Genomic DNA, 27,342 nt, shown 5'->3' with positions numbered 1-27,342 from the left:
AACTAGGTACTGTAGAGAAACGGATAAAGAACCCTACCCAGTAGATAGTTAATCTCGATCCCGATATCTTATATAGCAGTGGAGGTTTTTTTTTTTTTTTTTTTTCTTCAGTATTCTTCTCACGGCACTTCTTCAGCTTTACAAATGGCCATCGTATCATGTCAAATTCAGGGAATAGAGCGATATCCAGATTAGTTCTTGTACTCTGTATGAATCTCACATAACATAGCTATGGTCTTGGATATACAAACAAGGGTTACTAGAATCTCCGACACACACACACACACACACAGAGAGAGAGAGAGAGAGAGAGAGAGACAGACAGAAAGAAAGAGAGATTTGATATTGAGATAGAAATAAAACAAAAAAGCACGCAGAAATAATCAGAGAATCAAGCCTGTAACCATAACCAAACACCGCCTTGACCTAAACTCTAAACTCCATTGGAACCTTCTATCGGTGGTGTCATTCCTCATCAGTTTCCGGTTTCTGTCCTTCCTCGAGAGTGTGGTGCCCTCGAGCTGCATTGCAACTGTCATGGCTCACCAGATTGTATCAGGGTAGGAATTCAGGTAGATGCCCTCCGTCTCTTTCGCCCCTTCCACCCGAATGGCTCGTAGCTATCATCATTGTCGCTACCGATTGCGTCCTGCATATAGAGACTAAGCAGGGCATGGGCCGCTTTGACTTCACACGCGAAGAGAGCAGAGCTGTGTTTTCGGGAGCGCGTCTCAATACGTGGCCCGCTCGTCGAGGTAGGCTGTATCTTGCCCTTTCCTTTAGTTTTCATCGGCGCATTACCTGCGCGTGATTCGACATCGGCGTCGCTATCTCTGTAGTCTTCGTCCAGATCAGAGGAGGGACAGTCGGTTGCAACGCTACTTTCAGAATAGAGAGTTGAGGAGCTGGATTCATCGGATCCAGTTTCGGGGTCGACGTCACTGACATCCATTGCATTGGCGTTTGAAATTGCCGCAAGAGACGCAAGAACATGTTGTGGTGAGGGAATGCTAGAACACAGGGTGTCTGTGCTCCGCGGGGGGTTCACGGGGGTGAAGGTGTTACGGATCGGACTAACTGGCGAGACGCAGTAAGCGTCTGTATTATATTCCGGCGAAGATCCGTATCCGGCCAGCCTGTCTGAGAACAGATCATGATGGTGATGGGATTTAGGAAGAAGGTGTTTCCCAAGGGCATTGTTGTCTCTAGCAGAGCTAGGACGGCATCCTACCCGAAGGGTGTTTGGGGGTGGAGAACGAATTTCCAACACTCGATATAAGTGGGCTGTTTCGGTAGCCTTTCGGACAATGCTTGGGTCGATAACCATTCGGCCGTATCGGGAACGGTCGCTAGGTGGGATGCAGAGAGATGGGAATTCGAGGCCAAAGAGGGGAGTGAGTGCATGACGGATTTTCCAGCAGAAGGTTGCCGCTACAGCTTTTGCGGCCTCAAATGGCATCCAGTATCCTTTGGATGTTAGCTAGGAATAACCGGAGTAATAGTGAACTTTATCTGCTCTTACCCTGTGCCGCGAGAGCCCCTCCCGTAATGCTGTGACAGATATCCCGTAGACCTGGGTTTGCATTCAGCATTTTTGCAGGTGTGGTCTACTTCAGTTAGCTGCTTGTTGTCCAACCTTGTGGGGGTGGGTTTACCTTGGAATAGTCGTTGCATTTGAAGAGATGTGTTGTTCGAACGAGCCCGATGTTGTAGTCCCACATCACTGTCCATTGCTTTTCTTCGCCTGGAATCTCAAACGTATACTGAAAGACTGGGAAGAGTCAGCATTCTGTATCATTCTCCGCCAAGCTTAGACAGAGGTCTTACCCTCAAAACTCTCTCGCCCAGTCCGCTCCTGGAACGACTTCTTGTCACTATTATAGGGGATATGTCTTGGATAAGCCGCTATATCACCCATAGGATGAAGACGAAACTCCCTATGCAACTTCGTAAGCTCCTCATCTCGCTCCTCGCATGGGTGGTACCGCAGCTCCCCTCTGATCTTTCCCCGGTTGAAAATTGGGGCATCTTTCGCAATCTTCTGTTTCTTGTGTCGATGAGCTCGCAGCGCCACAGTACTCGTTGAGCTTGTTACCGAAGGGGTAGGAAGAGAGTGCCGATCAAGTTCGGGTAGAGGGTTGAGTAGAGACTGTATCGACGCCATGAACTATCGACTTAAGTCTAATCCGGTCGTGTGGCTATTGATTCAAGTCTGGCTGGTAGGTAGGTAGTTGTGGGTTATTCTTGTTTATGTGCTCAGGAGGAACCTGTCCTTCCTGATAAATGAATAGCTAGAGGAACGGGTAAGGGAAAGGGCTGGTTTTGTCTGCTTTAGTGATTCCAAAAAGATTAAGAATAGATTGACCGCTCTTGTATGATACCAAGACATGGGAGGGAAAAAATATTCTAGAAGGTCTGGCGATGTGTCAAAGAGGTGGGATACAATGAGGACAAAAAGGAAGAGAGGCTTGATATCACCACGCGGGTGTCTGAGGTCTGCGGCTCTCTGTATCAGTAGGCAATCATAGAACGGACAAAAGAAGAGGGCAAAGTAAAGAAATAAAGGAAAAGAGACATCGGAAATCAGAAGCAATCTTTTCCCTTTGTCAGGAGGGTTGCTCTTTAGAAGTCTTCCTGTAGTGGATACGTGACGGCATTTGATAGAAAGCTCAGATGGCCTTCTCCCCTCTGTTTGCCCCGTTTTGGTATAGAAGGGAAGCTCGCGTGGAATCTTTCTTCGAGGATATGGGACAGCGGTGAACCCAGGTCATGGCCAAATCCCTGATCTAGACAACTAGGTTTGGCGGATGTCTTGGATGGATGGGGCTTTCGGCATGAGAATAACCTCACCGGTTCGTAGACCAAGGAGGCATCACGAGGCACACATCAAGATTGGATTAGACGCCGTTCGTGAGCCTGGATCTGCCATACCTCATCCCCAATTTTAGTATACCAAGTACACCTCATCCTAGACCCGACCACCCTGTATTTGCAACGTTCCTTTCCCCTTTTAGGGTTCGAACAAGCGTAAAAAGTGAACTGCCATCTAGGATATACCTAATTTACTCTCATAAGTACCAGGAATACCCCCTATGGCGCCCAACTTGTCGAGGCTTCACTTGTTTCACTCCCCACCTGCAACTACCCAAAACTAAGGACGACGCAGACTCTGAGAGAGAAGACATGGTAGATCACGTTTCAGGAACTCCTGCAACCATGTGGAGGTCTTGCATAGCTGGCCGTAAATTAGAACTAGACCCATTGCCTCCTTTGATCCAGATCTTTCGCGGCCATACAAACAGATGGAGATGGCAGCCTGATGGCCAAGGAGGGGGATGAGAACCCCCCCCAAAAAAAGAACAAGAATTTTGTCAGGCTTGTTTAATTCTACACACTTTTCGAATGTGTAGGCAAGCCTGATTCCATTCCCGAGTCGTTAAGTTTCCTATTTCTCATATCGATCGTCATATGTGAACGAACTCGACCATTAAGTGGAAGGAGCTGCTGGAGCAACGGGAATATTAGCCCCTACCAACGGCTAACCAATCGACGGACGGATTTAAACCGGTATTGATGAGCGAAGTAGGTATGAGAGAGGCCTGAGACCACGGAAACCTGCATGATACTTTCTTCTTGTATGACGGGAAGCTGCTGTCCCTACCAACCAACGAGTCCCACTGACTCAGCTCCTGTGCCCAAGAAAATACCAGGAAATTTTGGTAAGACAGCTTTTTTCATTGGAGTGGATCTATGATTGGGGAAAGTATCAAAAGATAAATCCCAAAGGGGTGAACAGAAACCTGTGGTCTTTTTCTTGGGCGGTTTCAGTCACTTGCAGAGACATCCCGACCCCCTAATCCTAGAGGCCATAATGGATTGGTTTAGTCACCTTACCGGCAAAGTTGTTACATTGACAATAATCCAAAAGAGGCATGGAGTCTAGCACAGGTCTCCCCTCCTTTCGTCAGGCGACTTCAGCGTATGGATAGGTTAGTGCAAGCCTCACTTCCTCAAGCGTAACACCCGCGATGGTTGTGTTGCTCGGCTCCGATGGATCGTTGCCGTGGCAGAGTCATAGCATTAATGGCGCATTTGACAATGTAGATGCTGTGTGTTCAGTGTAGGAGGACGTAAACGGGCGAAAGTATCCCAGAGAATCTTCCACGCAGGCTTCTCTGCAGCATGACTGCAGCATGTGGAGTTCGCACTGTTGCCACAATGCCATATCTAGTCCTTTGATGGGTTTATTCCTTTTTCCCCCTTCTCATGGTATTATTTTCTTTCTTTCTTTCTTTTTTGTCCCCTCAGTGGTCGTTTAGATCTTCTGAATATGCAGCTTACCTTGAGGATGAGATTGGTCTCCACAATGACTTGTAGTGAAGGAGTAGGCACGAAGGAGATTTCTTAAGCCAAATACCCATGCAGGTTCAGGATGATCCTCCGGCACACTCAATGTGGATGCTATGAGGGGGAAAGAAAGGATGAAAACAAGCCGCGCACTAGAAGCCGTGGTTCGAACCAATGTGGAGGAGCAGGTAACTATGTGATGTGGTTTAGACAGCTTTTGCCAGATGAAGGCAGATGGATATGCATAGAGATCGATGGTTCCCAAATCAGAGAAGAATATCGGTAATACACAATGGGGACTGGAAATATGAGAATATGATGGGAAAGTCGCCCGTGTACAACAAGACGGATGGAGTAGCAAGTGCAAACCAAACAAACATCCCCTGTATCAATATTGCTTCTTGCCCAGATTAGGCCAGTCCTCATTTCCGAGTCTCCCATCAGGAGTTTCCGGAGACATCCTCGACACTACCTAGGTAGGCTCTAACCTTGTCTAGTATCTACTTAGGGGTAAACAAGGCCTTGGCCCAGTCCCGCCTTTCATCAAACGCGCTCCATTGTCACAGGCTTCGATCCAAGACCGTTGGCGGATAGATTCCCCGTCCTTTGCTTCCCGGGTTATCCTGGTTTCCAACGGCATCATAAAACATTCTGGGAACACCTGTACAACGGCCCTTAATCCGGGGTAAGAGGATCCCAGCCGATGGGGCAGTGCCCCGGTCCTATGCTTGATCATCGGCCGAAGACGGCAATTCGCTGGAGCCATGCTCGGAACTGCGCGAGCTGCACATGGACCGCCACCGGTGGGTTGTGGACGTGATACCGTGAATTGAAGAATGGCTATTACTCAATACTATTTACTGGGTACAAAATTGCATGTACAAAAATAACAATTCCATATGAAGAAACGAAGACTTGATAAAATTCTATACTGCAAAGAAGGGGAAAGTAATAGGGCCAGAAGAAAGAAGGAGAAGAAGAAGAAGAAGCAAACAGGGCGAAAAAGAAGAGGGGGAAAAATGCGAGAGAGAGAAGAAAAGGAAAATGAAAAAAAAAATAGGGTTGAAAGAAGCTTTCAAAAGAAATCGTACCATCTCGTCATCGTACACGGCCAAGCGAATCGTCCCTTTGCTACATCATCCAAGCTCTTTACCAGTATTTCCAATTCACAAGAGTAGCCCTTCAGCATAGTGTACTGCCAGTAAGAACCACCTATTTATCTTCTTCCTGGCAACCTTCTGGGAGAATGAGCTGGGCGAGAACTAGGACCAATAGATGTTCATAGAATCTCCGCCTAAACGGCTAAAACGGGCTCCTCCTCCGCAGGTTGGGGAGAATGCTCGATTGATTGCATCACGGGCTCATCCTTGGGAGCTTCAGGGAAGTCAGTGGTTGTGATCAGAGACTCCGCCTCTGGCTCCTGTTTGATGACGGGGCTAGGAGCCTTGGTCATCTCGGGCGAGGCGGAACGACGATGTCCAATATACTCCTGAGCCTTGGAGCTGTAGCCTCCAACATACTGCTTCACAACATCGGTAGCATGAGAAGTATGCTCACCAGCCAAGTCCTTCAGCTGGTGTGCTTGAGAGCTAACAATTGCCTGGGCATTCTCAATCTGCGCATCAATGATTTCGCGGTTATTAATGTAGACGAGGGGTCCGAGATACGCAATGGTGACAGCCAGGAGGGACAGTCCCCAGAAGGAGAGGAACTTGATCAGCCAATAAGCAGTGAATGCGGCGGAGAAAGCCTAAAATTTTTGCGTTAGATGCGCAAGCCATTATTATGCAAGCGATCGGCAATTCTTCGCACTTACAGCCACAGTGTGAATCACATTCTCAGCAAAGAGAATACGTTGGAACTCGATGAGAACAAAGTCAACGAGCTGTTCAAAATCCTCCAACACAGCTTCGATGGTCTCCTTGGGAATCGTATAGTATTTGCGAGGACGGAAGGAACTAGCGAGGCCTTGAGATAGAACAATTCTCCCACCAATCTCCAGTGCAGCGGTAACTGAGCCTATGTCAACACTATATCCTCCAGAGCCAGGAAACCAGCGCAGAATCAAGCTTACATCCGAGAGCGACGTAAAGGAATTTGAAGAACCAGCGAAGGAGAGGCAGGTAACGGGCGGCGAAAATGAAGGCAACAACACTTGCGAAAGATGCAGCCGTAGCACGGGGTTCTTCCCACTAGACATCGCAAAACAAGGTTAGGGGATATGCCGGAATTGCACCACTGGACGCGGGGACTTACGCTGAGCAAGCTGTACAGCAACGAGTGATAGTCTGGGAGCAATTAGCCAAGTTTCCACGGACTCGCGTTCGAGATAAGGGGCATACAGGTCAGGGGCTGCCCAGTAGCAGTGGTTGTGGAGGGAACGACCCTCGAGTTTTTCAAGTCATGCGACTCTTGTTCAGTGCGGGAGACCTCGGATTTGATGGGACCTAGTCAATGAAAACCAATCAGTTTTTGTGCTTTTCTTTTTCTTTTATTCCTTTTTTTTTTCTCTCTCCGGCAATTTTGTGAGTACAGGTGCCCCCGCCAACCTTTTGTGATAGCATCCTTAGTGCCTAAGGGGGGGGGGGAGGGTTGTGTAACTTTGGGGGAGGGCACCGAGGAGCAGGGTAGATGGTAGGGATTTACTAGTAAAACGATAGTATATTAGTACCAATTCAACCCTCAGAAAACCGATCCCTACTTGAGTCGACAGTATCACGTACCTTACTAACACCATTAGTGTCTGGATACCTCACCTCACCAGTATAGTCCGCCATGTCGGAAGTGTATATGTGCGGAAGCTAGTGAATCGAGCTTTCCGTGGAAGACAAGGGGAAGGAAGGAGTTGAAGATGGGGGACGAGAAGGAAAGGAAAATTAAAAATATTGACGAGAAGAGGGCAAAGACGGGGGAAGAAGAAGGATTAAAAAAAGAAGAGGGGGAAATTGGTAGAAGAAGTGAAGAAAGGAAGCCGACACCAGGGAAAAGAAGAAGAAGAGGAGGAAGAATGAGAAAAAAAAAGATAGGAGAGATCAAGTCAGGGTGATGTGATGCAATTGACAAGCGAGACTCCAACAGGCATGTCGTGTGCTCTACGGAGTACTTGGGCTCGAGTCAACGGAAGGTTCCACCCCTATCTTGAATATAGTACAATTCTGGATTCAAAATAAGTGAAAGAGTCTCTCTTGTTGTTGAAGTTATTACGGTCGCGGAGTTCGGGGTTTTATTTATTTTTATTTTTTTCCTTTCTTAAATAACTAGCTGGATGGTACTTCATCTCCCACGTCAGAGTCGGGCCAGAACAATCGGCATATGATGGAGCTTTCGACTCTCAACCGCTCTTCACTCCGGAATCAGAAAGACAGAGAAACCAAAGGAATCCTCATCTAGACGGTGTGAATATGCAAGGGAACTACTCGCAGCTACAATTCTAAGTATCCTCCACCGCTTCATGTTGATGGAATATGAAATCGATCCTATACTACCTAGGTAAGTAATGGCACGTCAGTTTTAGCCCTATTTTTAAACCTACATTTGATTCCAGATTACGATTCTATATTCATTTCAGATGTTAGAATATATAATTGATTCATATAACCACCATCTGGTATTAGACTACTACTAGGACTAGGTACTACTACAAGAAATAATAGGGGATAAGATCGTTTATCTATCTGTATATTGTACACCTTGGCTGGCGACCTCACTACGAGACCAGCGCAATCTCCCCTTTAGGGATCTTTGTTTTACTTTGAGCTTCTTCGACGGTAAAAAATACTGTAATATCCCGTAGAGGACTATCAGAGAGAATGATTTCCATATTTTCATATCTCTTGTCAATCCACTCGTTATGACGATGAGATCCGAGGGAGGTGACCGCAGCGTCCGTGCTTAGAATCCTCCATGATATCAGGCCATCCATGGGTCAAAAGACATGAATTCCGTGGTTGGGGGAGCGTAAACCAGGATATTAAATATAACGGTATTGAAAGAGAAATATTGTGCCAAAAAAATGGTACATTCTATCCATCCGTACCCCTTTTACTAGTTCTAGTACTGTGGTAGGACCCGCGGGGCAGAAAACAAATGCCTGAGGCAGAAGGAACTGTCGAATCTGATTATCCCCAATTAGGAAATAGAATCTATTACAGAGTAGAGAAAAGAATTAGAATTCACCAAGCAACAGAACGTTTGACCTCCATTATTCAACTATATTATTCATCAGGAAATAGACTCTATTATATAAAGATAGTAGGAATCAACAAATCCCGTCAATACAACCCCTGAGTTGAAAAACTGGAGAATATAATGTAGCCCTACGGGAACATCGTATTTCCGACAGAATTCACGCGTGGAGCCAATGTTTTGATGTCTCGTCTCCCGCAGTCACTGATCAACCTCCGCCCACATTATCTTGTCCTAAATCAACCCCTCTCCACCTTCGAATTCGATGAATCGCCTGTTATAATAGTTATATTTGAATGGGCTCTAGCCCTTGAATTTCCACGGTTGGGTTTGTTTCGTGTCTCACTCGACTGCCGCGTTCGATCGCCTTTGTTTACATCACCATGGCCGCAGCCGGCGCGAGGGCGCAGAAGCCTGTAGGCTCTGCAGCTTGGATTTCGACCGAAAAGGAGAACTGTGGCCAATTGGTGGATCAGGAGATGGAAGAGATTGAGTTTCCTGTGCGATATGAGATGGAATGGTTGAACGAGCACATGGCGGAAGTCTTCTCGAATAATCAATTGTGTGTTGCAAGGAGGGCAGCTCGCATCGCGTTGGCCACGCTAATATGACAATAGTAATTTTACAGACGTTTTCAAGACTCCCGGCAAGCTTCGAGGCAAGACCCCTCGGACTTTACGGAAACGTGATGCAACGGAGAGTCGTGTGGTTCGTGAAGCATCCATCCTCGAGCTTCTCCTTGTGCGCGCTTATTGACCCTTAACAGCCCTTGAGTGAAATCTTTTCATCCGTCCAAAAGAATCGAGCTGAGAGTCGATTTTCTCCGAGCCCTGCAGTTTATCGCTCACCTACCAAGGCCGTAATCCCACCCTCAGCTCCTACTCCCCCGCTCAAACCCACGAATATCACGACGAAGACGTCACAGCCCCAACCCCAGTATCCTGACCTGAGTCAGAATCTCAACTCCTTCTCACAATACAATGCAGACTCTGGTTATCATGGAATTCCGGAAGATGAGGACGACGACGACGATATTGTTTTAACGCAGGTGGCTCCAGAGTCCCAGCTATCCACCCAACCGTTGGACCTTGAGCCCATCCCGGTTGATGAAGCACCCCGTTCGTCCGTCGATCGCCGTACCACAGATACGTCGTTCCATTCCGCCCACGAAGAGGTTCGCCAGCGCGGAGAGACTGTCGAACCCATGCATATCGACTCACCAGAACAAAGCGGCGAGGGATGTACCCCCCAGCCAGAATCAAGGAAGGAATCAGAGCCAAAACGGAAATCTGATACCCCACGCAAAACTACACCTCCATCCAAGCAGGAGACATTATCTAAGCCAGACGTCGACGATAACCAGGATAAAGATGCGAAATCATCATCCCCAGTGAAAGGCTCTAGTGCTCAACCATCCTCTCCTCATCAAGAAGTAGCGCCTGAAAAAGATGAAATGGCTCTGGATACCTTGGATGATATTGATACCCCTTCGGATGGATTCACCCCGGAACGCCCCGTCATCCGCAAGAGCAGCCTCAGTTTCGCGTCCCTTCCTGCCCGAGAACCGCTTACAACAAAGAGTCTTGGAGGGTCAAGGCTTTCACGGACTAGCCATGTTGACATCGTCAAGTCCAATCCTTCAGGTGGTTCGAATTACTTTGGCCGGCAGACTGGCGGTCAACGGTCCACTCAAGCCCCTGTGGAAGAAAACCCTACGCCCGCAGAGAAGATGGATATTGACGAGATCAAAGATACTTCTAATGCTGATGAGTCAGATGCGGATACTAGGGCCAGTAAACTTCATAACAAATCCTCTACCCAAAGACTACATGAGAAGATCAGTATGTTGGGTAAACTTCAACCATCACGCCCTACCAAATCGATCCCTGCAGTTGCTGGTCTCTCCTCTGCACAGGTTTCCTATCCTGAGCTCCCTGCAGCCAAACCAGAGGATAAACCCGACGCATCTGCGTCCAAATCGCGTGAAACGGTGACCGCGGAGCCCCCCACGAATGCTGAAGATGACTGGATTAAGCCCTTGAATTCTCCGTACCAGCTCAATTTCCCCAGAAGTCAGGCGCCCGAGAGCAAGCCAAAGGTGTCGGTTCCTTCCAAAAATGGGGTTTCCGATGAACCTGCCTCTTCTGCTCCCCGTAGTAAGGCCGCTGATGACGAGGCCCCACGAACTGAAGCCAGGCAGAGGTCGGGAACAATCCGTGGTAAATCATCGACCCCGATATTCTCATCGCCACGAGGCTACGGTCACCAGAAAAGTGCGTCTGTTCATCTTGACGATACAATTTCGACAACTCCAGTGGGCTCTCCTAGCCGCCACGTTGGCCCTTTGAGCGCATCTAAGTCAAGACTTCAGTCCATTGTAAGAACTGCCAAGGGACTTTTCACAAGCTCCGGGGGGGTGTCGGCAGTTGCGAGGATGGAGGCCTCCTCGCCGGAGGAGCCCAGGGTGCAATTAGAACGCGCGACTACGGATGTTTCTCAAAGCAACCACCGACCTCTGTCGGTTTTCAGCCCGCCGCGGCATGAAGGACGTCGGACCCGAAGCTCCACCGAAAAGGAGGAGAGGCGTAAGCAACAGGAGCTGGAAGACCGCAAACGCGAAGAGGAGCTTGCGGAAAAGGCCCGCCAGCAGGAGAAGCCGCGCGCTATGCAGCAAAAGACTGCGCGTGAAAGGTCACACACTGAGTCCGATGCACGCGGACAGCCCGTGTCTTTATCGACACTAACCTCGCCAAACCGAGCGCCGCAAGCGAAGCCTCAAATGAAAGAACTGGAAACCCCCACTGAGAATGTCATCAAAGCTCCTTCACAGCCTGCCGCGTCTCAGGCTCCTTCCAGACTCGGTAACAATCGCCCTACTCGGCCTACCCGTGAAATCCAACAGAAACCAAAACCTCAGCCTGTGTCAATCCGTGTCAACAGTGCCCTCTCTCGACAAATGCCTCTAGCTTCCTCCGTGGCTGCCGGCTCTCAAGAGTCTAATCTCCCTGCACCCACGGCCCCCGCATCGGCAGCAAAACCGCCAACGCTGAAGAAAAAGGCAAGCAACTCATCCCTTCATACGGCTGCCTCCAATAGTAGCTTTAAGAGTTCTGTCTCAAGCCAAACACAACGTAAAGCACAGCTTGCAAGCGAAAGGAAGAGAGAGCAGGAAGAACGTGAGGCACGACGAAAGGAGGAGCAGAGACGCGAAATAGAGCGCAAACGCGCAGCACAGCAACAGGAAGAAGCCCGTCGCCAGGAGATGCGGAGCCGGGCAGAAGTTGAGCGAAGGGAGAAACTTGCTGAAGACCCCAAGAAGGCGGCTCAGATGCAGGCGATTGAGAAGCGCAGGCTAGAGAATGCACGCAGACTCGAACGACAGGGCAGCCAGCAACCGGAGGCAGCTCCTCAATCCTCTCAGCGCAGCGAAATGGGCAACAACCGCCCGGCCTCACGTCTGGGCTCGGCGCTCGGTCGACCGATCAATCAACCCCAGCCCAACCCGGCCAAGCCGCCCAAGAGAGGGCTGGATGAAGAGGCCAATAACCGCCCTGCTACCGCGAAACCCGCAACGATACAGTCATCCGGTGAAACGAAGCGTAGAAGGACGGACGATGAACAGAACCGCGCATCCATGCGACCAACTATGGCCCCGCCAATCCGCCAGTCGACTATTCGCAAGGTAAGTGTTGTTTATCCTGAGGTCACTTGACGTGTTTGCTCATTCCGGTTTTCTAGGAACCTACCAAGCTCTCCATATACGGTCATGCTCCGCACTCTGCGGTACCCCAAGCCAGCTCCTCAAACTTCAAGACCGTCTCAGCGCAGAAGCCTGCGCATCCCATGGACATGGCCAAGTATGCCAGCGGCAAGATCCCATTTGCAGAATCCTCCAGCGCTGCGGCACCATCCCAGTCGCATAGAACTCCCGGTGCAAGCTCTTCTGGCAAAGCACCCGCGAAGTCATCTCCCCATTACCCCAACGGCGAGAATATTCATCTCCCAGAGATTGCGACGGATAGCGAAGATGAGGATTCCGATGCCGAGATGCTCCCTGTTCCCAAGTGGGCGCAGCCGAAGCAGCTTGAGGGTCTTCTGAGGGACCAGGAAGGGCTGGAGGCGGACTCTATTTTCGGACCCATTGCACCCTTTTCGCTGGAGGAAACGTTCAAGGCAGACAAGAGGGTCAAGAAGTTCCGCGACCGAACCAGCAGCGCAAACTGGTCAGGGCCGGATGGACTGACCCAGGAGGAGATTCGCCGCGACATTGCGGAGCGACAACGGCTGCGTCTGAACGGTGGGTGGACTTTTGGACTTTAATTCAATCGCATTTGTGGTACCTTCTATTATTTTCTGGAGCTGTGTTGTTGGGATATTCTTTTTTAATCATGAGCACCGGGCCGTGGATGGCATGAGTGGATGGCGTTTTATTTTAAATGATACATTTGTGCAATTACAATATTTTATTAGATTTAAGAATTGGGCCACAAATTCCATTTGATCCTTCATATTCTGGATAGAAGAATCTCTACCCACGCCGAGGGTTAATCCGTTCCGGGTTTCTACCCAGAGCTGTAAGCACCTCCCTCCCCTTGTTGCTCCATACTCTTGATTCATTTCCACTCCCCATCATTCCTTATGGCTTCTCCCAATCTAGATGAATTACTTCATCAACTCGCGAAAGAGCGAGAACGGGCCGACCGAGCAGAGGCAAGACAGGCCCCTACAACTCTGGAGCATTATCTCAGGCTTGTCCAACAGCGCCTTGTGACGACCTTGTCGATCGAGTCCAACCCAATGAAGTCAGCATCTGGGTCTGTGACGGCTGTGAATGGGAAATATTATCCATTGGAGCTTTATAGGTGGCACGATTTCGAGAACCAACTGGAGCAAACATTCAATCAACTCACCGCGACTTTCTCGAGCAAACCTCTCTTTCCTTCCGAAACAGATGTCCTTGGTGTTCGGCGTGAACTCTCGCCCACCAGTCGAAAGGACGAGCAGGATATCCGCCCCTTTGTCCGGAGTGCGATCGAGAAACCAGCCGCGCGGATAGTGAGAGCTTATTATGACCAGACTAATCGGCAGGACATATTCTACTTTCAAAATAATGCCTACAGCCTGGAGTATCGAGATCCTGAGACAGGGGTTGAGCGTCAAGGTTCTTCTCCTAGTAAGAAGAGATCTCCAGAACGCAAGAAAAGCCAGCCAATTCCCGACCGCTGGGGTATCTGTGAGGAAGAAGGAGGTCTGCGTCGTGTATGTGTCGGAGAGTACAAAGCAGCACACAAGACGCCCGACGAAGAAATCAGACAGGTCCTCGACACTGCACCCAAAAACCTGTTTCTAGAGGTGCTTTGGCGAAAGCAGTCAGGAAAGACCAATTCTGAAGAAGACGAAGGAATGCAGGAGCTTGTGGCACAGGTTCTTTGTCAGGCTTTTCATTATATGATTCAAAGTGGCCTTCTCTTTGGATACATAACGTCAGGCGAGACTTTGATTCTCCTGAAAATTGAGAAGTCCGCGCCATGGAGGTTATATTTTTATTTTACTCCTGTGGATTTGATCGGACAAGGGCATGAATTTGAAGCTCGATATGCGCCTGCTACCAAATTAGCAACATTTGCACTCCTCGCACTGTGCGAAAGAGAGATGCCCCGCGATTGGATCACACAGGCTGAAAATTGCGGTATTTATCAATGGCCCCTGGTCCCTCACAGGTCCCTCCAGGAAAACATCTCACTGCAGCGGCAAACGTATCACGGAGAAACAAGTGAAATTAGCGGAGAAGACGATGACCTGAATGACATTGATTATAATACCTCACCTCGAAGAAGACAGTCCAGGTCCCAACCGGACCAGCAATCTCGATCCCAGGGCGAGCGTCGACGGTCTCCACGGAAACGAACTCAATGCCCCGTCCGGGAATATTGCACACAGGCTTGTATGTTCGGCCTGGTTCAGGATCTGCCGCTGGACGTGAGCTGTCCCAACTTTTCCATACACAAGCAGAGCTCTGCTCGCGGCAAGCACCCGATCACCAAAGAAGATCTTTGTTTCCTTCTTCAAAAGCAGCTTGATCAGAGTCTTGATCAAGATTGTGAATGTTTAGATAGAAAAGGTTTATTCGGAGCCATCGGGGTGCTCTTTACAGTCACTTTAACTGAATATGGATACACGTTTGTGGCCAAAGGCGTGCAGAAGGCAAATGAAAGTGACTTGGATTATGAATCCACCGTGTACTCATATCTGTCGCCTCTACAAGGGAGGAATCTTCCGGTCTATCTTGGCAAGATCGCTCTTACGCGGCCATATCCCCTTGTCAGTATGGCAAAAGTCACGAAGATGATGCTAATGTCGTGGGCTGGAACCAGTTTATGCCACAATACCTGGTCTGAAGACGTGGATATCAAGAAAGAGACAGACAAAACACTAAAGACATTGGCCCAATTTGGTGTCCGTCATGATGACATCCGACGGTCCAACCTGGTGTGGAACTCTGAACGACAGCAAGTGATGGCGATCGATTTTAACCAGGCGACTATCACATCCGTTCCAAAGCGAAAAGCTGCGCCCCCCGTGCCAATCAGGCAAAAGCAAAGGAAGACGACAGGCGGGCCATCCTATGCAGAGCCGGTTGCTATTTAGGCCAAGCAAGGCTATATTCGACGCATCTACAGGCCTATTTATCTGTCTTAGCAGAATCTTAGGCATTGCCGTATATCACGATCCCAATGATTCCGCGAGAAATAGATGGCAGCTTCAGCATGACCCCTGCGTGCAGACATGGGAGAATTTTGCGATTAGAGACAGCCCGGATGATGGACATGTACATACATGTATACCATACGTATACAGGGTAGTTGGGTTTTGATTTCAGACCTTCATCAGCCTTCAAGCTACCGAGAGCATCGTAGTAATACCAAGCTATTTAATTGTGTTGATTTATGCGCTAGTTTGTTGGTCTCTCATTTCAGGCTTTTAATCGCATGTCGTACGGAGTATGTATTTGGATGGCCTCAACAACATCCTGATTTCTCCCGGCGCCAGCGTCGGAATCGTCCAAATGCCCAAGGGCATGCACAATCCTTTGCCCGCGTCGCTGCGCAGTGAGTTACACCTGCAACAAGGTAGCGAAGGGAAGGAACTGTGTGGATGATTTGATGAGGATTTTGGATTCAGAGGGGGGTTCATCATAGCTCTTTCGAGAGTGGTGGTGAGGGGGCAGATGCAGTGACGGAAGGAAATACTGAGAATCCCGCGTCTAATACATACATACCGAGGAACAGGGCGGAGAGGCTCCTGGAAATGATGATCATGTCTGTCGAGACAAGGGAAAGGCACCAGTGGGAAGTGCAAGTCCTGAAGCTGTATCTACGACGACGTGAATCCTACTAAAAAGCGCGTATTAGGCTGCCACGTTGTCTCTAGAGATATAATCTAGTTAATCATCCCATTACTTAGGTAACTATTCAAATGACGTCTGACACTGACATTCAAACCCTAACACCCAATACTTGCAATCGGGTGCTAAATGACAGGGTTAGGCAGTGGGATACAGGCTTCCTACTCGTTTGTATCCCGGAGTTGACGTGGACTAGCCACGCTTCATTCAGGCTTTACAAAACGCCAATTAAACAGGATAGACAGTAAAAGCTGATAGGAACCGCCACGTCATTTTGGGTATGGACTTTCACAAAGGTTGTCTTTCGCCCTACCTTGCCTCTCATTCGCTCCGCCGAGACGGCTTAAAAAGTGGCCCCCAGGGCGAAAGGTTTAATTGCAGCTCGTATAAGTAGCGGGTCCTGCCAACATCTACCCTATAGCATGCTGCACTCAGGGTACGCCGACTAGAATCTGTGGTCTGGTCTGGAAATGGCAGATAGAGAACTCAACCTCCTGAGCCTGGATGGCGGTGGTGTGCGCGCGCTGTCAACGCTTTACATCCTCAAACATGTCATGGAGGCGATCGATCGCGAGAACCCCCCCAAACCATGCGAGTTTTTTGATATGATCGGGGGGACGGGGTCGGGTGGGTAAGTTGGAGTTCTCTCTCGTTTCCTATTCGTTTTGTAGATGCGAATCGGTGAATGACTCGACATACACAGACTGCTGGCGATTATGCTCGGCCGGCTGAAGATGGATATCGACCAGTGCATCGTCGCATACACTCGCCTGTGCAAGCACGTCTTCGGGCACAAGAAGCGTCTCTCCCTAACCACGATGGGCAACATTCGCGGGAAACCGAAATACGAGGGGAAGAAGGTCGAGTCCGCGCTCAAGTCGATTCTGCGGGAGTTGGGACACGAGGATCGTGATATGTTGCTGCAGGATATGGATACATCGTGTAGAGTGTATGTTGTTCTTTTCTTTTTTTTTCCCCCATTATACTGGGGGGGGAGGAAAAAAAGTACTAATGGTGTAGTTTTGTATGTGTAACCGATGATTCGACCCGAAAGCTCGTCCCTCTTGCTAGCTATCTGAGCAAATACTGTCCCACGGAACTATATAAAACAACCAAAGTGTGGGAGGCTGGGGTGGCCTGTTTTGCGAACGCTCTGCTTTTCGAACCCGTTCCACTGGGGCCCTCGCGCCGTCGGTTCCAGGATAGCTCGCTGCAGGCGAACAACCCGATCCGTGAGGTGTGGATCGAGGCGAAGAATGTTTGGCGGTTGACGGCGCTGGAGACGCAGTTGCGGTGCATGGTGTCCATTGGCACCGGAATGCCCTGTATTAAGCGTGGTGCGAAAACGGGGGGCATGTTTGGGTTCTCGAAGACGCAGGAAGCGCTGGCGCTGGACCCGGAGGTTGAAACGAACAAGTTCATCCAGGAGCATTCCGAGTTGGATGATGATAACCGGCTATTCCGCTTCGATGTGCCCAATGGCTTAGCCGATATTGAACTTGATTCCGTCCAGGAGATGGAGACCATTGTGGATGCGACGCAGGATTATCTGGCCAAGGAGCTGGTGTATAAGCAGGTTCGACGATGCGGGAAGGCGTTGCTTCGACCGGGTAGCAGCGAGCGTTCATATAGAAGATGAGCCCTTTTTTCTGTCATTGGGATCGGATATGATTATGATATGGTGATATCCTGGGAGGCTGAATTCATGATTTATGCGTTATATATGTTGACATTAATACCTTGATATTGAACACCACGACTGGCTTATAACTGAATCCAAAGACAGCATGCAGACATGATCTATTGTATCCTGCTTATCGTCTTCGAGAGTCCCGATCTGGGCTAACTACAGACAGAGTACCGAAGTTGATATAGTGACCAGGAATCGATAGAGGCCACTGCCAGTAACGTAGGCCTGTTTCGGCCCACCAGCCCAGCAAATAAGGATCCGAGTAAACCGAGGGTTTGCATCACTATAGTATTTCTTCTCTGCGAGATCTTTATCCAAGTTATATTGCGGAGTCGGCGTCGAAATCGGATACCAGATCGGGCCCGCATAAGCTTATGCGGCATTCTCCACAGGGGCAAAACGCCCTTCGTTTCCTCCCAACCTGCAGAGTTTATGTCACTGAGTGAAAAAGCAAAGAGAGAGAGAGAGATAGCCTCTATTTATTTTAGTGATTATGGACTCCTCGTTCTGCACCGAGGCATCAGACACAACCGCAGGCTCTAGAAACAATGACAGCAGCGTGCGCCCTGACGATGTTTCCTCGATCAGCTTCGCTCGGCCTCCTATTCGGAGCTGCACATTGTGTCGACAACGTAAGATCAGATGTGACCGGCAACAACCCTGTGCTAGTTGTATCCGCGTGGCAGCCAAGTGTGTTTACCCCGCAGGACCTGGTCGTGCACCAAAGCGACCGCGAAAGGCCGTGGAAGCTCGACTGTTGGCCCAGCTGTCTCGGCTGGAGACGATTGTGAGATGCCTCGAGCCAGAGGGTGCGGGCAGGTCAGATCGTGCTTCGTCGGGCCAGACTCATGCAGAGAGAGCGGATCAAGATCGCGAAAGCATCGCACCGCCCACAAGCTCGACGGCTCATTCAGAACCCGAAACTGACCTACAAATTGGCCGGTTGATAATTGACGAGACGCAGAGCTGCTACGTTAGCAGCGCGGTTTGGGCCAGATTAGGGGATGAGGTATGCAACTGAACACCTTTCTCTCCACATAACCCTAACACAGAGGTTAGATCGAAGAACTGCGGGATTTCCTCCATGAGCCCGATTCAGACGATGAAGACCATGAGTCAGTTTCCGAGCAGCCAGCAGCATCAGCAGCACTCGGGAGCTTGGGCTCGAATGCAGCCGTGATGGGCTTTAGGTCGCTCGCGCATTCCCTCCGCAACTATCACCCCCCGGTCTCTCAAGCGGTGGCACTCTTTGAGATTTTCAAAGAGAATGTCTCCCGACTAATCCGGATTTTCCATATGCCAACCCTCATTCAACTATTCTGGGACTCAATGGCGTCCCTGGATTCCCTCGACAAGAATGTGGAGGCACTTCTGTTTGCAATTTACTACTCGGCAATGATTAGTTTGGAACCAGAGGAGTGTCTCGATCAATTGGGAGTCCCCAGATCCCGCGCGTTGGAAACATATCGATTTGCTGCAGAGCAGGCGATGGCTCGCGCAGATCTCTTGAACACTCAGAATATGATTCTACTGCAGGCTGCGGTGCTGTTTCTTTCCGCCTTACGCAATGAAGATTATTCCCGGACTGTATGGTCTTTGACCTCCCTCATCTTTCACATTGCCCAGGCCATGGGCCTCCACCGAGACGGAGCGTCGTTTGGACTGAGGCCGCTGGAAACCGAGCTACGAAGACGGCTATGGTGGCACATTCTTTTTCTGGATAACCGATCCACGGAATACCATGGCTGCGAGCCGATTGCCCAAGGATCGACATACGATACAAAAGCACCGTTGAATATCAATGACAGTGACCTGACAGCCCAAATGACCGAGCCGCCCCAGGAGCGCGAGGGGATAACAGAGATGACCTACAGCCTGATGCGATGTGAAACTATACGTGCCGTCCGGAAGCTCTGCCACACAACACCTGGTGAAAGCGACGAGGATCCAGGAAACGGCTCATGCTTCGAAGCTCGGGAGGCACTGGCAGAAGACCTGCAAACACGCTTCCAAAGTCGTTATGTAAACCATTCCGACCCATCTGCGCCATTCCTTCGTGTGATTTCGAAGGTCGCGCAGCTGATTACCCTGAGGATGTGGGTGTCTGTCCTGTATCCGCGCTGCTCAAAGGATCTATCAAACACTCTACTGCGGGATACGCGAGCTCGTCTCTTCCGCATCTCCACCCAAATCCTGCAACTTTCCAGCTCGCTTCTCACAGATGAGGAGACTCATCAATGGGCCTGGCATTCCAAGACACATATCCAGTGGCACGCCGTGGCTTTCGTGCTTGCCGAGATCTGCTGGCGACCACCATCCCCAGAGTGTGAACTTGCCTGGGAATGTGTGAACAAAGTCTACCACCATTGGGAAGGGAGAGGAAATGACAAACGGGGCATGCTGTGGAGACCGATCAAGAGATTGATGGCCAAAGCGCAGTACGTGCGAGATGTTCAGAAGAGTCGTGGTAGTACTAGCCAACAACACCGCTGGAAAGTTGCAACTGGATCCGTAGCCCCAACGCCAGACCATCGGTCCCGGGAGGACAGGCCAACGACATCTGAACTGGAATTTGACCACAGCCAGGCTGGACGCGGTATTCCTTCCCGGTCTGGGACCGGCGGCGGCCCCTCTGACTTTGCAGAGGAGCCGTTAGACCCTTGTTGGAGCGTATTTCCTTACACGACTGGCATTGGAGGGGTTGGTCCACCGGCATTGGATATGTTCGGAATGATGTCTGGACCTGGCCCTGTTTGGAATTTCCCTCGTAATCTCCAGACAGATCCACCAGGCGACTTGTATGATATGAATATTTCCATGGGTGGCTTTAACCTCCCCCCGGTTTAGTTCTGGATCATCTCTTTACGTGGATGTGATTATAGCTTCAAATCAGCTGATTCTAATAGAAACAGTATCACCACATATACCCTAACCCTAACCCTAACCGATATAATACTGTATATTAGCTAGAAATGACTGTCTTGGCCACCTTTTTAGCGGAACGGTAAAGTTGACCGAAACCTTTGTGGTAGTTTTACCTTGGAGTGATCCTAGAGTTTCCTATAAGGAGTTTCCTCTCTCGTAATATACACCTCGCCAACAAGCACAGCACACCCCACAGCCATAGAAACAGCAATAATCGGAAGATTGACGCGCGCAAAGTCCCGACTGTCGACCCGGATGTGCTTTCGGGCGAGAATATCGCGCCACAAAAGTCCAGCGAGGGAGGTACTGAACACGGCACTGAACGCACCGTAGTTGACACCAAGAGCCATGCTATACACTGTTGCCCAAAAGGTCCGGTTGGAAATGGGGATTCCGTCGGCCTCGTGGATTATTTGCCACTGTTGGATGACGCGGGATAGGAGAATGGTCGTGCCGATGTTTGTGCCGGCGAACTGGACGAGGTAACTTATTAGTGTATGACGGGGCAGAGAGGGATATGGGTATACGTGAAGAGCGTGGGACTCGCATTGCATAGAATCACAGACAAGAAGCCCATGCCGCCGATACTGCCCACTGTTCCTGTTCTCTTCACCCAGTGGTCCCATCCGCGGGCGAAGACTTCGATCCATCCTTTTGTGGCGAGAGCCTGCACCAGGACAAACATCGACAAGGCAAACGGAACAACTGCGAAAGGCATATGGGATACCACTGCTGTAGCGGTTGGAAAGGTCTCCTGGAGCCACCGGTATGTGTCTATCGACCAGGACACGATCGTTGTTCGCTCAGTCTGGTGCTGAGCCTCGGGATGGTTGGAGGGAAGCCCAGTAGGCAGCGCACTATCCTGTGTATCCGCCACCGGACGGTTGGCCATTGAGACTCGCGGACGTGAATTCTCCCTCCCAAGTTGCGTTAAATCCTGCCTCTCCTCATCCAGAGTCCTAACTCCACTTGGCGACAGCTGCTCCTCCCGGGACTGGTCACCTCCCGGGCTGGTAGAGCCTGGGAGTAAGTCTGGCCGCGATGTCATCCACCAGTCGGCTCTAGATTGTTCGAGCTCTTGACGGCCCTTGCGAGCGATCTCCCGCGTCTCATGCCGGTTCTTCCACCCAAAAGCAAGATCCCAACAGAACATCACGACGGCCGCTGGCAGAGTTACCCAAAACACGGGGTGCTCACCACGCTCTTGAGAAGCCGCATTAATCGCGAGGATCGTGATGAGGGTCGCAGCCATGATGGCGGTACCAAATATCGCTCCGCCCTTGTCGAGAAACGGATTCATGATTTCTTCGAGAGACAGAAGCTTCCCCTCTTCGCCATCCGCCCTGCCGCGCGCATTCGGGATATTTGGATTAACTGGTTTCCGTGCTTTGGCCTCTTCAGGTAATTCGTGCATTTCAATTGCCACCGGGACTAGCGACTCATCGGCGAAGATGATGTAAAGCAAGAAAGGAAAAAGAACGATGGCCGTCACGGCAACAGGCACGATCATATTCGCGGTGTATTCGAGAAACTTGATCTTGAACGCCCCAGCCAGAACGAGGTTCGTGGGATTAGACGAGACCAGAATGGCCGACGCAATGTTGGCCACAGCGAACTGGGTGAAAATCCATGCTCGGGGGTGCAGAATATTGCTGGACACACGAGTCATATAAGCGAGAAACGCCGTGCCGGAGAGAATAATGGGGTCGTTTCCCATGAAGCTACCCAAGCCAAAGAAGAATGCATAGAGGTAGAAGAATAGCCTATGTCCTTCTTTCCCTCCTTTCTGCAGGACCTTGAATGCCAGAAACCGAACGAGGCCGGATGCATCGATTGAGATTGCAATATAGGCCAGGGTCAGAAAAAAGGCCATGATATCAATCGGCGAGATGTTATCGGCACCTACCGTGCCATCATGGACCTCCTTGCGACCAATAGCCGAGATAGCCAGTAGAAAGAGATCCGCGATCAATGGCGCAGTGACGAAGTTGAGAGGAAAATTGAAGCGCACGAACCCGCGAACTGTGTGATCTTCTCGTCGCGGCGAGGATATCACCCTCCAAGCGCTGAGCGTGTCCAAGATTGCATTTGAAAGACGTCGGGGTATGTAAATAGGAACGTGGAAGGGAAAGAGGACGATAATATCTGCACCACCGCAACGCCATTAGATGAGGGTCTTTCCGATCCTCCGAGGCCACTGAGAGACCCTTGTTTGGACCTACTAGCAATGACAAAGACGACCAGGGTTATGATGGAACGCCATTCTTTAATCTGATCCGTACTAACCTGTGCCATTTGGAAAAGCCCTGGCACATGCGAAAACGCCAGGCTAGAAACTGGTTCTTGACCGTCGGCTTGCGCTCTATATAACGATACTCCCCTCGGATTGCGGACCAACGCAGCGCTGCAGACACTCCGGTTATATTTATGTCGGCAGTGAAGGTAAACGTTAGCCTTTTTGGTTTTCAGCCCTTCCGAGACCTGTACTGTACTAACAATGTATGGGATTCAGCTAGGCGAGGATTCCGCAGTGTTATCGCATACGCCCAGCCAGGGAAAAGGAGCCAATGTGGCGTCTAATGCCTCTTCGACAAACCCTTGAATCAAAGGCCGCGAGGAGAGCACGGGGAGGTAAATTCCCAGCCTCGGATCGGAGGAGCTTCTTGGTCGACAGAGAATATGTATGTCCTTGACTGCCCGCTTCCCCGCTGTAAACCCCGCTCTAGATCTACATCACCAGGATATAGGCTGGAAATAACCAGGCTAATGGATAGGACTGAGGCACGAGAGCTACTATATGAAGAAGCTGGACAAGCTGAAAGATTCCGGTAAACGGAGCTTCATTTACTACAGCAGATGAAATGAATTATAACATATAGATACAGTGTCTCCTCTGATCCCATTAAAGCAGACTACCTTGCAACCTTCCTTTATCTGGAGCACGAATGTAACTGTTTGTTTCTCGACGCCGGCCAGAGCCTATCCTTCGGGTAACCTGAGACTTGGGTAGAACGGAAAGTATCTACAAGGGGGATACGGAGAGCATAGAGCCGTTCTGGGACAAAAATAACCCCCCAGCTTGTAGGTGCTCTATTATTGTTGATATTGTCCCCGTTCGGGGCGGAATCTCAACTATATTGAACCAGGAAAATGTGTTTAACGAGGTCTGTATTTGTAGTGTTATTGACAAGGTACAATTATCCAGGGTAATCAAGACCCAGCTCAACATTTTCTATAGAACCGGTGTTCTGTTCAATCATCGCCTCATTCTTCACTCCTCACTCCTTCCTCACTCCTCACTGGCACTGCGGGTACCACTGGTTCAAAGCCACCTGGCAACAGTGCTACCAGAGGTCTCTTTGGAGCTGCATTTACAGCTATTTCCCGGAGCTGGATCCGAGGGCGCTCTCAATAAACTTGAATGCATCTTGGCCGTATTCAGCCCCATAGCCGTTGTGAGTGGCATCGTCGCTACCATTGCAGCAATACGGGTCAGATGCATCACAATAAGATTGAATCTTGCTGGCAGATGGGCAGCTAAAACCGGAAGGCCGTGCGTCAAACTATGTAGTGGCAAGCTGTTAGAGCAGACGGAGCTGAATCCTAAATGGAAAGAGATAGGAACTTACTCCTCCCGCGGTACAAGAACCGACATCATATGGTAGCCCAGTCTCATACATAGGATCACCCATAAAGATCGCTGCCTTGACCATGCTGACGGCGGACGAGGACAGAACGACGGAGGTATCCGTATAGCCCTGGTTGGGGATGCCACCACCGCACAGTGCGGCGTCGAAGATTTCGCCGCCCTAGGGAAGGATCAGTTGGGCAGTTGAGGGAATCCAAGGATAATTAGGAACGGCCTACCTGGGAGTATCCGACCAGAACTAGCTCTGTGCTGGGACACTTCGAATTGAATGAATTGACAGCGGAGGCCGCCGCTTTGACACCAGCAACCACAGAGTCTGAATAGCTAACACCACCACAAGAGGACTGGCCTCCACAGGCAGGATAGTCGATTGCCTCCGAGGTAGACCCGGAATAGGCATTCAGAACGAGGTTGACAACGGTGCTAGAAGAGCCATAACCGGCAGCTGCCGTGGTCTCCCGGGCTCCAAAGACATGTATCTGAGGGCAACTGTCGCGCTTCCCAACGCCGACATCCTCAGCCATGGCACAGCCAAGGAGTAGAAGACTCGCTTGATTCCAACGCATGGTGAAGTAATCAAGGTATTGTATTGATCGGGCTTTGAGGGAATGAAATATGAATCGTTTGCTTGCTTGTTTAGCTTTGTTGTTTACCTTTGTTGTTGGGAAGGCAATCCGGGCCTTATATACCTCCTGAGTCCTTGTCCGTTAATTGAACAGCAATATATTTTGAAATCGATGACGATAACTGAATATTGAACTTTAGCCGCAAAGACCCCGGCAGCACCCCAAAGGCCTAATATATACAATCGAATGAGCGGATATTTAGAACCCTCCAATCTAGATAAAACTGGAGAGAGTGAGCGTGGCTACCGTGAAACACCTCGACATCTCCTTAGCCCTGAGAGCCCGACTAGTTTTCTGGTCTCCACTAGATGAGGCCTGAGTATGTATTCTCGTACTTTACTCAAACCAGCTTGAAGAGCTGAAGGAGGCTAATATCCAGCACAGAGGTTATAGCCTAAAGCAATACACACACCATGCCACTCACACACTGTGACAACAAACAAGTGATGAAATCCTAGCAGAGGTAAGTGGAGGAGACCTTTTCTCCTTGTAGATCTTGGTCACTACATATGGCTAAAGTGGGCCGGATGTTTCTTATGTATGTGGATTATCCAAGCGGACCCTTAGTCGCAGCCCAGGGTTTCAGCCATCCAGTTTCATAACAATAACCTTTTCTGGCTGTTCAATTTGAGCGTTTTCCCAAGTCGGCTTTTAACTGTTTTGAGTCTGGCTTTTATGGATAAAATTTACGTGACCTAAAATATTGTTGCTCGTTGAAAAAACCTAGTACTCTTGCGAGGTGCGTGCTGGACAAGTGATGGCCATAAGGGTCTAGATCAAATACTCTGGAGCACTTTAGTTCTTTGCGCAATATGAAGTATATTCGGGTTTTAATCCTAGGACAGGTGGCATTTTATTATGGGCGATGAATTGCGAAATACCGGCATTTTGCCCGGAATTCTTGGAGACAATGAAGCCATCCAAATACCAACAATGGGCTCCATAGGAGGTCCCGAACACGAGCTAAGAGTCCATAGAATCGGCCAAGCACAGCTAAAGCTTATCAAATCAAGAGAGGCTACTCCGTACAGTCCCCGCGAGCGAGATACATTCGGCAACAGGGCTGGTCAAGAAAAACAAAGGTTCACATTAGGGTTTTGCGCTTCGAGGCTTGCCACTGGAACCATTGGAATAACAGACAGATCCCCAGGATTTAATGCATAATCTCCGACTTGGGAACAGTTTTCCGGGTTTGTGTGGCTTCGTGTATATCTATTGGCGATATCATGCGCAATGCGTCGTCTATTTTGGTCACTAACATGCGTCCCGAGTCTTTGAAGTCACTCATCCTCCATCTAGTATTTAAAGTCCTTTGGTATTCATTTCATAAAGCTTGTCGATATGAAAGAGTTTTGAGAGCCTGTGCTTCTCCTGCATGACAATGGATGTACCCGCGTATTTTGAGACGAGCTGGTCCATTCTAAGTACTATCGGGATCTTCCTGACCTTCGCCTCTATCTCAGTCATAGCCATCACACATGCATGTATCCTGAACTTTGTACCTCTCGTTGTCTCAGCGAGCTGTGCCATAGCAAACGGGATGTGCTGGTTCGCATACTACACAAATGGGTCGATTACACCGAGACTAGCTTGCCTGTATCTTCGCGGAAATATTCTGGCTGGTGAGTTCGAATCAGCCACGGTCAAGGAGAAACGGCTGAACTGAGCTGATATATCAAAGATCCAAGGGCCCGGGATCTCCTTCTATAGTTATTTAATCATTTCACGTATCCTCCACGGACGCCAACTCATGATCTTTCTGGTCATCTTTTGGGCTTTAATCCTCGATATTCTCGGGCTTCGCATCACCATCACAGTGTATAGAGCGATGCAGCTTGCAAGGGGAAATCTCTCCGAACAGCACAGGATCAGCCACTTACACACTGGATACTTTGTTTCTCTTGCGCTGCTAGAGACCTGGAGTTCATTCTTCCTCATTAAACAGCTAGCACGGGCTTATCTGAGATCCCCCTATGTTTCGTCTTCTCGCGAGACTTTTCTTTATTTAACACGAAGCGCCGAGTTACGCCTGGCCAGTCTTTTCTGCATTGGCATTGCGCGCGCAGTCACGTACTCCAGCAGAGTGCAACTACTGTTGCATCCCAAATTGATCGATTTGTATACACGCTTGAGTGTCTCTTTCCAGTAATCCTACTGTGAGTCAAATCTAGCAACTCTGTCCTACGAAGGCGAGCCCCCGCTGACATGAAAAGCCTGGATATACTCGCCTCGAAACGAGAGAGGCCGCAAAAGTCAAGACTCGATCCCTATGATATCTATCCAGAAGACACATTCTCATCTCCGCATCATTCTCAGTGGATCGGCTCGTTTCAAAGTAAATCTGGGACACGGCCAGGGAGCGGCCAGGGCGATAAAGATGGCAACCTGCAAGAGTTTGTATAAGAAAGAGTACGACTTGTGCATATTCTGATGTAGGACATATTTCCTCACCCTACGCAAGTGCCTTGCCCTTGTCCATCCAGGCTAGTATACTGGTGTATTATCATCAAAAGAA

At 49.7% G+C, this 27,342-nt stretch overlaps 9 protein-coding genes across 9 annotated transcripts; 5 read left to right on the top strand and 4 right to left on the bottom strand.

The window, feature by feature from the left end:
• Positions 1 to 215: 215 nt before the first annotated feature.
• P175DRAFT_0464515 (putative APSES transcription factor Xbp1) lies at positions 216 to 2,164 on the bottom strand (the record flags this gene model as incomplete). The annotated part of the gene is made up of 4 exons (XM_040894849.1): positions 216 to 1,467; positions 1,523 to 1,607; positions 1,656 to 1,771; positions 1,828 to 2,164. 4 exons carry the CDS (start codon positions 2,162 to 2,164, stop codon positions 569 to 571), a joined length of 1,437 nt encoding a protein of 478 aa, XP_040749435.1. The 3' UTR covers positions 216 to 568.
• A 2,987-nt stretch (positions 2,165 to 5,151) lies between these two features.
• P175DRAFT_0503922 (uncharacterized protein) lies at positions 5,152 to 7,528 on the bottom strand. Its single transcript, XM_040897727.1, has 6 exons — positions 7,076 to 7,528; positions 6,690 to 6,794; positions 6,604 to 6,635; positions 6,422 to 6,539; positions 6,164 to 6,360; positions 5,152 to 6,097 (listed from the first exon to the last, which is right to left on the bottom strand). Exons 1-6 carry the CDS (start codon positions 7,122 to 7,124, stop codon positions 5,642 to 5,644), a joined length of 957 nt encoding a protein of 318 aa, XP_040749434.1. The 5' UTR covers positions 7,125 to 7,528; the 3' UTR covers positions 5,152 to 5,641.
• A 1,229-nt stretch (positions 7,529 to 8,757) lies between these two features.
• P175DRAFT_0503920 (uncharacterized protein) lies at positions 8,758 to 13,019 on the top strand. The gene is made up of 4 exons (XM_040897726.1): positions 8,758 to 9,094; positions 9,150 to 9,240; positions 9,299 to 12,214; positions 12,271 to 13,019. The coding sequence occupies exons 1-4, from the start codon at positions 8,916 to 8,918 to the stop codon at positions 12,850 to 12,852; spliced, it is 3,768 nt and encodes a 1,255-aa protein (XP_040749433.1). The 5' UTR covers positions 8,758 to 8,915; the 3' UTR covers positions 12,853 to 13,019.
• A 137-nt stretch (positions 13,020 to 13,156) lies between these two features.
• Positions 13,157 to 15,465, top strand: P175DRAFT_0518467 (uncharacterized protein). The gene has a single exon (XM_040899057.1). It carries the CDS (start codon positions 13,171 to 13,173, stop codon positions 15,178 to 15,180), a length of 2,010 nt encoding a protein of 669 aa, XP_040749432.1. The 5' UTR covers positions 13,157 to 13,170; the 3' UTR covers positions 15,181 to 15,465.
• Positions 15,466 to 16,407: 942 nt separating this feature from the next.
• P175DRAFT_0464503 (uncharacterized protein) lies at positions 16,408 to 17,739 on the top strand (the record flags this gene model as incomplete). Its single annotated transcript, XM_040894848.1, has 3 exons — positions 16,408 to 16,568; positions 16,641 to 16,886; positions 16,958 to 17,739. 3 exons carry the CDS (start codon positions 16,408 to 16,410, stop codon positions 17,574 to 17,576), a joined length of 1,026 nt encoding a protein of 341 aa, XP_040749431.1. The 3' UTR covers positions 17,577 to 17,739.
• Positions 17,740 to 17,809: 70 nt separating this feature from the next.
• Positions 17,810 to 20,719, top strand: P175DRAFT_0503918 (uncharacterized protein). The gene is made up of 2 exons (XM_040897725.1): positions 17,810 to 18,636; positions 18,687 to 20,719. The coding sequence occupies exons 1-2, from the start codon at positions 18,121 to 18,123 to the stop codon at positions 20,472 to 20,474; spliced, it is 2,304 nt and encodes a 767-aa protein (XP_040749430.1). The 5' UTR covers positions 17,810 to 18,120; the 3' UTR covers positions 20,475 to 20,719.
• Positions 20,551 to 23,161, bottom strand: P175DRAFT_0518463 (putative arsenite efflux transporter ArsB-like). Its single transcript, XM_040899056.1, has 4 exons — positions 23,049 to 23,161; positions 22,775 to 22,983; positions 21,100 to 22,697; positions 20,551 to 21,025 (listed from the first exon to the last, which is right to left on the bottom strand). The coding sequence occupies exons 2-4, from the start codon at positions 22,845 to 22,847 to the stop codon at positions 20,678 to 20,680; spliced, it is 2,019 nt and encodes a 672-aa protein (XP_040749429.1). The 5' UTR covers positions 22,848 to 22,983; positions 23,049 to 23,161; the 3' UTR covers positions 20,551 to 20,677.
• A 768-nt stretch (positions 23,162 to 23,929) lies between these two features.
• P175DRAFT_0525824 (putative acetyl xylan esterase (Axe1)) lies at positions 23,930 to 24,767 on the bottom strand (the record flags this gene model as incomplete). Its single annotated transcript, XM_040899434.1, has 3 exons — positions 23,930 to 24,115; positions 24,182 to 24,361; positions 24,420 to 24,767. The coding sequence occupies 3 exons, from the start codon at positions 24,765 to 24,767 to the stop codon at positions 23,930 to 23,932; spliced, it is 714 nt and encodes a 237-aa protein (XP_040749428.1).
• A 1,441-nt stretch (positions 24,768 to 26,208) lies between these two features.
• On the top strand, positions 26,209 to 27,230 carry P175DRAFT_0534939 (uncharacterized protein; the record flags this gene model as incomplete). The annotated part of the gene is made up of 3 exons (XM_040900181.1): positions 26,209 to 26,449; positions 26,516 to 26,972; positions 27,041 to 27,230. The coding sequence occupies 3 exons, from the start codon at positions 26,209 to 26,211 to the stop codon at positions 27,228 to 27,230; spliced, it is 888 nt and encodes a 295-aa protein (XP_040749427.1).
• Positions 27,231 to 27,342: the final 112 nt, after the last annotated feature.

This window comes from Aspergillus ochraceoroseus (assembly GCF_002846915.1).
Source record: "Aspergillus ochraceoroseus IBT 24754 chromosome Unknown P175scaffold_8, whole genome shotgun sequence".
In the NCBI taxonomy this organism is placed as follows: domain Eukaryota; kingdom Fungi; phylum Ascomycota; class Eurotiomycetes; order Eurotiales; family Aspergillaceae; genus Aspergillus; species Aspergillus ochraceoroseus.
This window is presented reverse-complemented; position numbering and strand designations above follow the sequence as displayed.

Excerpts from the sequence above, each read along its gene's own strand:
- P175DRAFT_0518467 (XM_040899057.1), top strand. The coding sequence starts at position 13,171 with ATGGCTTCTCCCAATCTAGATGAATTACTTCATCAACTCGCGAAAGAG.
- P175DRAFT_0518463 (XM_040899056.1), bottom strand. The coding sequence starts at position 22,847 with ATGGCACAGGTTAGTACGGATCAGATTAAAGAATGGCGTTCCATCATA. Across the intron at positions 22,698-22,774 it reads GGTCGTCTTTGTCATTGCTA|ATATTATCGTCCTCTTTCCC; the intron begins GTAGGTCCAAAC and ends GCGGTGGTGCAG. Across the intron at positions 21,026-21,099 it reads TGTCTGTGATTCTATGCAAT|TTCGCCGGCACAAACATCGG; the intron begins GCGAGTCCCACG and ends TACCTCGTCCAG.
- P175DRAFT_0503922 (XM_040897727.1), bottom strand. The coding sequence starts at position 7,124 with ATGGCGGACTATACTGGTGAGGTGAGGTATCCAGACACTAATGGTGTT. Across the intron at positions 6,540-6,603 it reads TGCTGTACAGCTTGCTCAGC|TGGGAAGAACCCCGTGCTAC; the intron begins GTAAGTCCCCGC and ends TGCGATGTCTAG. Across the intron at positions 6,098-6,163 it reads ATGTGATTCACACTGTGGCT|GCTTTCTCCGCCGCATTCAC; the intron begins GTAAGTGCGAAG and ends CAAAAATTTTAG.
- P175DRAFT_0503918 (XM_040897725.1), top strand. The coding sequence starts at position 18,121 with ATGGACTCCTCGTTCTGCACCGAGGCATCAGACACAACCGCAGGCTCT. Across the intron at positions 18,637-18,686 it reads GGGCCAGATTAGGGGATGAG|ATCGAAGAACTGCGGGATTT; the intron begins GTATGCAACTGA and ends CACAGAGGTTAG.
- P175DRAFT_0503920 (XM_040897726.1), top strand. The coding sequence starts at position 8,916 with ATGGCCGCAGCCGGCGCGAGGGCGCAGAAGCCTGTAGGCTCTGCAGCT. Across the intron at positions 9,241-9,298 it reads ATGCAACGGAGAGTCGTGTG|CCCTTGAGTGAAATCTTTTC; the intron begins GTTCGTGAAGCA and ends GACCCTTAACAG. Across the intron at positions 12,215-12,270 it reads GCCAGTCGACTATTCGCAAG|GAACCTACCAAGCTCTCCAT; the intron begins GTAAGTGTTGTT and ends CCGGTTTTCTAG.